At 35.2% G+C, this 11,769-nt stretch overlaps 1 protein-coding gene across 1 annotated transcript; it reads left to right on the top strand.

Annotated features, from left to right (window-relative positions):
- The first annotated feature begins 4,689 nt into the window (after window positions 1–4,689).
- On the top strand, window positions 4,690–5,958 carry LOC140821446 (uncharacterized). The gene is made up of 3 exons (XM_073181949.1): window positions 4,690–5,022; window positions 5,107–5,222; window positions 5,686–5,958. The coding sequence occupies exons 1-3, from the start codon at window positions 4,707–4,709 to the stop codon at window positions 5,791–5,793; spliced, it is 540 nt and encodes a 179-aa protein (XP_073038050.1). The 5' UTR covers window positions 4,690–4,706; the 3' UTR covers window positions 5,794–5,958.
- Window positions 5,959–11,769: the final 5,811 nt, after the last annotated feature.

Raw genomic sequence — 11,769 nt, 5'->3', positions numbered from 1 at the left:
TTCCCTGCAGTTACGCCTCCAATGTCCAGGCTTCTTGCAGTGATGACATACATCAGCAGTCTTGTCAGCCTTAACTGGTCTGGCTGCCTCAACAGGATTCGGAGATTGCCTCATCAAGGGCACGTTCTTCTTGGGACGTTGGAAAGAACACTTCTTTCCCTTCCCATGTGGATCAATCTTCGTACCAGATGAAGAACCCACATAAAGAACCAACTTCTCTTTCTTGATGGTTGATTCAAACGTAACAAGCATATTCACCAACTCCTCAATGGTCGGCTCTAGCTTGTTTATGTTGAAGTTCACCACAAAAGGATCAAATGAGCTAGGCAGCGATAAGAGCAACACGTCGGTGATCAACTCCGAAGGCAAGATCAGATCCATGCCAACGAGCTTGTCCACGAGCCCGATCATCTTTAGGCCATGCTCATGGAGCGAGGCCCCATCTCGCATGCGCAAAGTGATCAGCTCCTTGACGGTAGCATGTCTAAGAGGCCGAGTCTGCTCACCAAAGAGCTCCTTGAGGTGCAAATGAATGTCAGCAGCATTCTTTGCACCCTCAAAACGCCTCTGCAGCTCATCATTCATAGAAGTCAGCATATAACACCTGGCTATCAAGTCATGGTCACACCATTCCTTGTAAGCCTGCAATTCCTCAGGATTGCAGTCAGTCGGAGCCTCAACAGGGGGCGACTCAGTCAGTGTATATGCTACCCTTTCCGAATTCAAGACGATTTTCAGGTTTCTTAGCCAAGTGAGGTAATTAGGTCCAGTTAATATGTGTTTGTCGAGTATTACAGATATCGGATTGCGAATCGAAGACATTGTCAATTTGTACTGAAAAGTAAAAACAGATAAATGTTGATGACTATTTTAAAATATTTAGTAAGATATGAAGTTTGGACTTTTACTTCATAAATATTCGCTCCCACTGTTTTGACATCTTTCACTACCCTCTAGTGAAAACGGGAAGCTCCTTTCCTCAGTAGGTACGTAAGGTCCAATTAGCTAATTATGATCCCGAATAATATCAGCCAATCACAATTCCTAAAAGGTAGTTTCCAATTGCATCACAATGCAACCCTCTACGTAAACTTTTGTCTCACGTTTGATTAGGACCCAATAATATGACGTCGTTCATCTTCACGTGTCAAGCCTTACCCATCGATGTTGAACCTTAATAGACGGTCGCCATGAGTTCCCCCAATAATATGAGCCGAAATCATGGGAGTTCCACGTAGTTCACATCACCATGTCAATGGATGTCATAGCTTTCCGGCACCCAAAGCTCCCCCAATAATATGAGCCGAGCCCCGAGTACGGGTAGCGTTCATCATGCACCCATTGTCGATGGAAGACATGGAAATTATAAACAAATTTATAATTCTCCTTTTCGGGCTTGATATTAATTTTGAATCTTATTCAAAATGAGGGTTTTTAATTTTGAAAGTTCTCATCATTAATTTTATTTAAAAGCTCGCCATGTTTGATCGTATGTTTGCCGGATTCATGCAACTTTGTTATTATCATAATAATAACGCACATACTCATTATTTATAACATATCATGCATATATTATAAACAGTAAACAAACAAGGATGATCAATCGCCCCAATACTAACGGACCGTGTGAGCTAAACACGGGCCTAGGTCCAATCCTAGGGTAAATGCACGGGATGCAATGCAACTATTACATTAGCTTCCAATATTTACATGTCTTCGATCTTCATAATCATCATGGCCACCATCTTCCAATCTTGATCATCCACTATACTAATATTTACAAATAAATATCCATGGCAAATAGGGATACATCCATGGCAAATAGGGATACATCCACTATACTAATATTTACAAATAAATATCCATGGCAAACGGGCCATAAACCAAGCCCACTTTATAAATTGATAATTATTACAATCATTCAACACAAAATATCCTAGCATACACCTAGCAAATTGGGCTTGGGCTTTTGATCATCCTTCATGCATAATATCACATATCATACAACATCAATTAATTATCACAATAATTAATTGATCCAATATTATATATCTTGATCCAATCACTAACCGCCACGATTATAAACTAAATTAACAAAGTATACAAACACATTTGTCTACTTTCCAATTAATTTATTTATAACCGAATTTCTTATAAATCACAATTTACTATAAATAATTAAAGTCCAACTTCAATTATTTATTTTATGAGATAAATTTGCAACTTTTGTAATTTTAAACTTAAGGGCCCAAAAACTTATTTTTCACCAAAAACATTTTGGCCCATTTAAAATTCACAAATATGTTAGCCATCCAATGGCCCAACAACTCAAGGCCCATGACACTTTGATAATCCAAAACACTTTTGGAAACATTAGCCGTCATCACCGTCGCCGGAGCTCCGTCGTCGGATTCCGGCAACAAAAATTTTTTTTTTTATTTTTAAAATTGGGGCTGTTCGGGCAGCCCCTCGGGCTGCCCTAGCTGCCCGAAATGGGCAGCCCCTCGGGCAGCCTGAGCTGCCCGAAACGGGCAGCAACATGCTGCCCGAAACACCCCGCAAAATGCCTCGGTTTTGGTTGCAAAAATTTACACTCATGCGGTTAGAAATCGATCTCAATATAATATCTTGTATTTGCTACACAAAATCGTAACCATAGCTCGGATACCACTTGAAAGGGGATCGGTTACGTTGACCGGAAGCGCAACGGAAGTCAAAAATTTTTATTTTTCATGCTAAAATTTCGGTCACCCCATAATTTTGTGCAACAAATACAATAAAACACAAAATGACATTCATAGTGTGTTGAGAAATTTACCTATCAATCTCAAAGATTGATGTAATGGCTCCAACCAAGTTGTAAACAACTTGGCTCTTCAAAGGCAAGACAAATCTACAAGCTCTCCTTGTTCTTGAGTCCTTCCTTCACAATCAAGCCCACCACCAAACTTAAAAGATCCACCTTACACTTGCACTAGAAAATGTATGGCATTTTTCTTTGAGAAGTGAGTGTTTTTCTCCTCAACAATTGAAGAAGAAAAGAGAGAAAATTTTTGAGAGAATTGTTGAGAGGAATTCGGCCATGAGGGTTGTGGAGGGAAGTGGGAAGACTAGTCTTGGTAGTGGAAAAAGTAGAAATCACTTTTTGCATGCCATGCCTTGAAAACTCAAAAAGTAGTCTCCCAACCTTTCACCTCCCATGCATGCATATTATATGGTTTTTAACAAATTAAAAACCATGGACTAAATTTAATTATCTCAAACATATTTGAGACTAATTAAACATTACTTGAATTTACTCAAGTCCACTAGTTAAATAATTTATTTAAATTGAGCTCTACAAGACTCAATATAATTTAATTAATTCAACACTTGAATTAATTTAATTATTTGGACTCTACTAGGTCCACTAGTGTTTAATTAATTCAACACTTGAATTAATTTAATTTAGTCCATAATAATGTTTATGAAAATCACAATTTTCAAATACATTATTCAATTTGCCAACATTTAATTTAGGAACACTTCCATAAATTTAAATTTACATTTCTCTCATAGAAGTCATACTTCTATTTTTCCTTACACTTATAAACTCATTTATAAGTCGTTCAACACACTAGTACTTGTGTGGCCCTCAATGGTTCATTGATATGTTTCCGAATGTAGAGGGAGATAAATTGTGAGTTGCGTGCTAACTCATTGGAGTTCTGCTGATTATGTGTTCGTCCATAAAGAGAAAAATCTAGAGATTGAAAGAAATATATTTTATTCCTTAATTATGTTTTCCTCGAGATAATATTGTGTTTATTAAATTATAGAGTTTTTCTTTTCGATACCATATATTTATGATAAAAACTCTAGATATAATATTATTATTTAAAGAGTTTATTTTTTTAATAAAACTCTTCTTTTCATATCTTTTGATATATGTTTTTTGTAAATAATTTTTTTGATATTTATTCAGAATATTAAATCCAAACCAAATGGCATACATTAACATCGATCTAACTTCACATGGATTTATGAATGACCCCCCAAATTTTTTTTTTTAAGTAAAAACACTATTTTAATTTCTTCAAAATTAAAACACCACCAATAAAATCTTGCATTTCACCTATTTAAACATTATATTCGTAGAATCAAACATCTATCGTCTTACAAAAAATTACAGTTGACTATAATGTTTTAATTTAAATATTTTAAATTATATAATAACAAAAAATGAAATTTTAATTCTATTTTTACTATATATTTGTAAAATACCATTTGTCATTTTACAAAAACTTACAACAAACGATATTTATGTAATTTAAATATTTAAGCATATTACGTTACAAAATATAATGATAATAACTATTATTATACCCAATAATATTATATTCTTTCAACACATATACACACATAATTAACAATTTTTTGGTTTCACAAATTATTTTTATGAGATATGATCCTCCGAGCGATAAAAAGTATTATTTTTTACTTTATTTATTAATAGATCAACTAATTTTACGCGTGGGTATGTATATAATTTTCTCTCTGTCTGGTGTCTGTGGACCAGAGTAAGATGCTACAAGTGTTCAGAGGTGTGACATCATACCGAGGAATAGCTGACACCATTGGGTGTGGACCTATATCTATTATTCCACACCACATCCCTCCAAACAAAATCCTTCCTATTCTTTCTCCTTCGGCTTCATCTTCTTCAGATGGGAAACTGCCAAGCCATAGATAATGCCAGCCTCGTAATCCAGCACCCATCCGGTAGAGTCGATCACCTCTTCAAGCCTCCTACGGTCGGCGAAGTCATGAAGATGAATCCTGGCCATTACGTCGCTCTCCTCCTCACCACCACCCTGTATTCCTCCGCCGCCGCCGCCGGTTCACTGGCTCCATCCGCTGAAAAATACTACTCGAGTAGGGTGAGCAACAGCAACGTCCCACTTCGTGTCACGCGGATTAAGCTCCTGCGGCCGACGGATACTCTGGTTCTCGGTCATGTTTACCGCCTCGTCACTGCCCAAGGTCTCTTTCATTTTTCCGAAGATTCGTGTATATTTTCTTGGTTTCCGAGTTTTTTTGATGACTTTTTTTGTGATCTTTTGGCAGAGGTGGTGAAGGGGCTGGGGGCGAAGATGAAACAAGATCAGCAGAAGATAACCGGGAAGCAGAGTTCTGATTTTGATGCAGTTGTTCGGAGAACTGATGTGGAGAAAACGAAGCAGGTTATTCTTTTCTTTATTTTCTTTTTAATAATTTATTATAAAGTTTGGAGATTGATTAATTAAATAATTGTACTTTTAAGATGCGATATGTTACATATTTACGATAATAATAATAATAATAATAATAATAATTGAGAATATTTTACCTTTATTCCTCTTGTGCTAATTTGTGGTTGGATTTAGATCTAGAGATCTTGAAACCTTCCATTAAGTCTTTCTGCTGCTAAATAATTGATCTGGGATTAGTTTAAGTCAAAACTATTGTTTAATGTGTAAATTTAATTTTTTTCACAACCCTTTTGCTAAGAGTTATCACATTCTGAATAATTTTTGAAATATCATTTATTTTTTGAAACACAAGAAATACATGAACAACTCATATTTCCAATGCTTATTTGTCCCAACTGAAATGATCCTATTTTATTTCTAAGTAATGTGTCTGTTTTTTTGGTTTTTTTAACAGGTGAAGCATGGCAGGCAAAAATCAAGAAACAGCACATCTGTAAATGCTGCATCAAAAAACAGAACATGGCGACCATCATTAAAGAGCATCTCTGAATCTGCAAGCTGATTCTGTCTTCTTTTTTTCTATTTTTTTTTTTTTTGAGTATTTTCTACTCTTTAGTCAGATTCTGAAGATTAAGTTGCCCCAGCCCAGAAAACCAAAAGAAGAGAGATTAATTGCTGTTGATGTATCAGAGAAGTTCCTGTTATAGAAATCTTTTATTTGCAATCTTCTCTTGCCTCTTTTTCTATCATAACTCCTTGTTATATAACATGGATGGTGCAAATACAGATCCGGCTTTGGACGTAAAACGATTAATCTAAATTGTTATAAGAGTTTATTAGTATACAATTGATGAAATAATAACCTTAAGTTGTTATAGAATTGGTTAGTAATAACTTTAATGCACGACTAATTACATGTGGATGCTCAAAATTATAATTTGTGCTCAGCTTGAAGGTCGTGATAATATATATATATATATATATATATATATATATATATATATATATATATATATATATATATATTGAAAATATTAAATTATAAAGGCGAACGGGTAAGGCATTTGAAGTGTGTCTTGTCTTGTGGCTCCACCCTATCACCATTTGGTCCAAGGGCGAGAATAAAAGTCGGAGGTATCTCTCAATCATATGAATTTTGAAATTAATTTTCTGTTTCTGTTTTAAAATCGAAACCCAAGATTTACATTAAGTGCCAATAGTTTATAGTCGAGCTGACACATATATCTCAAATTTGCAACCATGTTTCAAATTTGAAAAAATTATAACTAAGTCTCTCTCTCATATAAAAAGTAATGATAATAATCAGTTTTCAAATCACTAATTTGAAGTTCGAGTAGGTCTCTTGTGAGATGGTCTCACGAATTTTTATCTGTGAGATGAGACAATCATACCGATATTCACAATAAAAAATAATATTTTTTCATGGATTACTAAAATGAGATATACGTCTCACAAAATATAACTCGTTTTTTCTTTTGAAACCAAGTGATTTGGTTTTGATTCATCTGCAATTAAAATTATCGTCGTCGATCGTGATCATGGTGACAGGAGTTGTCATAGCTGCTTTATTTTGACTCCACGCTATGAGAACAAATTGAATAGCATTGCAACTCCAAACGTTGTTATCAAGTATTAATGAGTTGACGTGTTATGATGGATTCCTAATCTTTTATTAGGACAAAATTCTAGTGATTTCCGTTTTGGTCCCTTCGTTAAATTTAGATTAATTTGAAGTAATTGATGTAATAATCAATTACTTGTTGAAAATAAAATGACAAACTCTCACACATTTTTCTCTTTTGATTACCAAGATCTGTGACGAGGAAAATAAGGCCAATACTTTTGTAAATATAGGAAAAATATTTGTCAATAATAAATTATATTTTTGCATATAACAGGAAACAGTGGGGAAGAAGCAATAAATTTGAAATCAATAGTCTGATTTCTTATACGTGCTCAAACTGCACTTGTTGTCGTATAAGCAAATATTTTAGAATGATGATGTCAGAAAAAGATTTTGTAATAAATTCCAATTAAATAAAATATTTATGCAGATGCAGAAGGTAAAATTCTTTTGACCACAAAATTCTGTCTCTCGTATCAAGCAATGCCTTCAATGAACAGTCAAGTGTAAATCGAACGGAAGAAAATTTATGGCGCAAATTAGAAAACCCGATGTTCGACTATTGTAAGGTAATAAGATAAAGAAAGAAAAAGGTCATTGGACAATAAAATAATGTAATGAAATCATTCGGATTGCCTAAACTACGTGGCAAAAATTTGTGTGAGACGGTCTCACGAGTCGTATTTTGTGAGACGGATTTTTATTTGGATAATCCATGAAAAAGTATTACTTTTTATGCTTAGAGCATTACTTTTTATTTTGAATATAGGTAGGGTTGACCCGTCTCACGCATTGTGATCCGTGAGACGATCTCACATGAGACCTACTCAAACTATAGAAGAATGTCGTGAGTGGCCCCCCAATAATGGAAAAAATATATAGTTAGAACATGGAATGATTCAATTTATTCAAATTTCATTAAATGGGTCAACAATATAGAAAAAGGGAAGCCAATATAAAAACTCACTCGTCCTTCTATGTGCGTCTTTGACTTTGGCCAATAATTCCCCACCATCGTGCAATTAAGCCGTTCTCTTCCTTTTCAAGAGCGCTCGCGGAGCGCTCTCCGCGAGCTAATAATTATGATGTTGACCAAACTTTCAAGTAGGTTTGGAGGGTCCAAGCATAACTTCAATATATACTATCTCGAGATCCGATCTGATATGCACGGATGAACAAAGATTAGAGGGTGCTAGAAATGTTTCAAGCTTAGATCTTCCGATGTTTAAGTCAATTTGAGAAGGAAAGTAATACAACACGAAAATATATTACTGCGTGTAAAGTAATGAGTGAAGTGAATTAATAATGGGTGGTATCTGATAATTATAATGTGAGGATTTATAGAGTCTGAGCCATGTATTGAAAGAACTCTTAATTGAGTAGGTTACTTGGAATAAGAGTTTGGTTGGACCTTATCCCAACTTTGATAATCTATAATTTGAATTAGGATGATATACGCTGATATCTCCGGGATTCTTTATTTATCACAGTGATTTGTCGAGTTTTTTACATGGCAAGGACTGTTAGAGTAGGTGCCCGTTGAGCCAAGTGTTGGCCGAGGGTTCATGACTAAACTCTATGTATAAACAGTCTTTATTTTAATAATATTTGAATTTATTGTTTTGGCACTTCTTTATCTGTATACCCATGCTAGTTGCATAGATAAAGACCTTGAATATACAAATAGTAGAAAGAATATGAGATGCTCATATGATGAGTATCATGAAACTCGTATTTGCAATACTGTATATTCTAAACGGTTCCTAGTCGATTCAGCCGCCATTAAGAAGGATATAGGCTGCTCGAGTTAGAGATTAGTATCTGCGATGTGAGTACCATGTTTCATTGGTAGGGGACATTGTGATGTCCGAACATTCAGATAGGTGCTCCTTGTAGAGAGTGCACTGAACAACCCTCCATTAAAGGACTTTCCAAGTGGTTCTCACTTATCGAGTGGAAACGTCCTAGTTTATGGTTGTACACCATTAGTCCTTATGACCCGGGACAACATTGAGACTCTATGTGCTAGCATTGCACTTTAACTTGTTTACCGACTCTCAAGGGGTCATCAAGTGGCAAGGTTGGGTGTTCTGTCGAAACACATAGGAGTCGATGCATTGTAGTCGGGGATTCACCGCTTACCTACGGGTATGGATATCCTATGTGTTTTCATGTATATGTAGTTTGAAATCTCTGATCAGAGTATGGTGGTAATTATGAAAGAGGTTTCATATATTACACCATCGATGCAACTACGACATGACACATAGTATCGATTCATTGACAACTCTCGATATACCAATGGTTGTCGAATCGGTCGGGATATATGAGTTGAAGGGACCGTACTGTACGCTAACCATAATTGAATGGTTCTTGCAGGCACTATCATTTGATACCTAGGGAATCATGTAAGCGATGCTGCTAGGCGTTTAACATGATTGGTTGGGTACTATCAGACTTGAGTTCTGACGTTCTTGTTATCAAGGAGTTGATAAGTAAGAATGGAGCAATTGAGGTATGCACATATAAGGACATGTTTAGTCCGAATCACATGGAGATGTGAACCCACGGCTAGTTGTATCAATGAACCATTGAGGGCCACACAAGTGCTGGCTTTCTAGATCCCGTTGAGAAGTAAAAATAGTTCAATGTGTTGAACGACTTATAAATGAGTTTATAAGTGTAAGGAAAAATAGAAGTATGACTTCTATGAGAGAAATGTAAATTTTAATTTATGGAAGTGTTCCTAAATTAAAAGTTGGCCAATTGAATAATGTATTTGAAAATTGTGATTTTCATAAACATTATTATGGACTAAATTAAATTAATTCAAGTGTTGAATTAATTAAACACTAGTGGACCTAGTAGAGTCCAAATAATTAAATTAATTCAAGTTTTGAATTAATTAAATTATATTGAGTCTTGTAGAGCTCAATTTAAATTAATTATTTAACTAGTGGGACTTGGGTAAATTCAAGTAATGTTTAATTAGTCTCAAATATGTTTGAGATAATTGAATTTAGTCCATGGTTTTTTTTAATTTGTTAAAAACCATATAATATATGCATGGATGGGAGGTGAAGGGTTGGAGACAACTTTTGCAACTTTCAAGGCTTGGCATGCTACTTTTGTCTCTACTTTTTGCAAGACCAAGACAAGTCTCCCTTCCCCCTCATTCAAGCTAGATGGCCGAAATTCTCATATCATTCTCACCAAGTTTTTTCTCAATTTTTCTCTTCAAGTGTTGAGGAAGAAAAATACTTCTCCTTGAAAAATCCTTTTATTTTTCTAGTGCAAAATAAGAGGGGTTCTAGTTTGCAAGTGGTGGGCCTAATTTGAAGGAAAGAAAGGAGTCCAAGGAAGCTTGTAGATCTTCATTCCATTCAAGAGCCAAGTTGTTTACAACTTGGTTGGAGCCATCATCAACCTTAAGAGGTTGATAGGTAACTATTTCTAAACACACTATGAATGTCATTTTGGTGTTTTATTGTGTTTCCTACACAAACTCAAGGTGGCCGAAATTTATATGCTAAAATCGAAAATTTTTGTGCTTCCGTTGCGTTTCCGGCCACCGTAACCGATCCCCTTTCAAGTGGTATCCGAGCTATGGTTACGTTTTTGTGTAGCAAATACAAGATATTATATTGAGATTGATTTCTAACCGCTTGAGAAATATTTTTGCAACAAGAACAAGGCCGAAAATTTTTCATTTTTGGGCAGCAAGTTGCTGCCCATTTCGGGCACCTCGGGCTGCCCGAAACGGGCAGCAAGGGCAGCCCGACACCCCTATGTTTTAATAAAAAAAAATATTTTTGTTGCCGGAATCCGGTGACGGAGCTCCGGCGACGGCGACAACGGCTAGGGTTTCCAAAAGTGTTTTGGAATATCAAAGTGTCATGTGCCTTGAGTTGTTGGGCCATTGGATGGCTAACATATTTGTGAATTTTAAATGGGCCAAAACGTTTTTGGTGAAAAAAATGAATTTTTGGGCCCTTAAGTTTAAAATTACAAAAGTTGCAAACATTTTCTCATGAAATAAATATTTTAAGTTGGACTTTAAATATTTATAGTAAATGGTGATTTACAAGAAATTCGGTTATAAATAAATTAATTTGAAAGTAGACAAAGGTGTTTGTATACTTTGTTAATTTAGTTTATAATCGTGGAGGTTAGTGATTGGATCAAGATATATAATATTGGATCAATTAATTATTGTGATAATTAATTGATGGTGTATGATATGTGATATTATGCATGAAGGATGATCAAAAGCCCAAGCCCAATTTGCTAGGTGTATGCTAGGATATTTTTTGTTGAATGATTGTAATAATTATCAATTTATAAAGTGGGCTTGGTTTATGGCCCGTTCCCACCCCATGAGATGTATCCCTATTTGCCATGGATATTTATTTGTAAATATTAGTATAGTGGATGATCAAGATTGGAAGATGGTGGCCATGATGATTATGAAGATCGAAGACATGTAAATATTGGAAGCTTATATAATAGTTGCATTTGCATCCCGTGCATTTCCCTAGGATTGGACCTAGGCCCGTGTTTAGCTCACACGGTCCGTTAGTATTGGGGCGATTGATCATCCTTGTTTTGTTTACTGTTTATAATATATGCATGATATGTTATAAATAATGAGTATGTGCGTTATTATTATGATAATAACAAAGTTGCATGAATCCGGCAAACATACGATCAAACATGGCGAGCTTTTAAATAAAATTAATGATGAGACCTTTCAAAATTAAAAACCCTCGTTTTCAATTAGATTCAAAATTAATATCAAGCCCGAAAAGGGGAATTATAAATTTGTTTATAATTTCCATGTCTTCCATCGACAAATGGGTGCATAATGAATCGCTACCCGTACTCGGGGCTCGG

Source organism: Primulina eburnea, unplaced genomic scaffold, assembly GCF_022965805.1.
Source record: "Primulina eburnea isolate SZY01 unplaced genomic scaffold, ASM2296580v1 ctg567_ERROPOS1600000+, whole genome shotgun sequence".
NCBI lineage: Eukaryota > Viridiplantae > Streptophyta > Magnoliopsida > Lamiales > Gesneriaceae > Primulina > Primulina eburnea.
The sequence above is the reverse complement of the archived record's forward strand: the minus strand, read 5'-3'. Positions and strand labels throughout refer to the sequence as shown.

What these genes read in the sequence shown, in the direction of transcription:
- LOC140821446 (XM_073181949.1), top strand. Translation starts at nt 4,707, where the DNA reads ATGGGAAACTGCCAAGCCATAGATAATGCCAGCCTCGTAATCCAGCAC. An exon ending in CCGCCTCGTCACTGCCCAAG is followed by an intron (nt 5,023 to 5,106) that starts GTCTCTTTCATT and finishes ATCTTTTGGCAG; the next exon opens with AGGTGGTGAAGGGGCTGGGG. An exon ending in ATGTGGAGAAAACGAAGCAG is followed by an intron (nt 5,223 to 5,685) that starts GTTATTCTTTTC and finishes TTTTTTTAACAG; the next exon opens with GTGAAGCATGGCAGGCAAAA.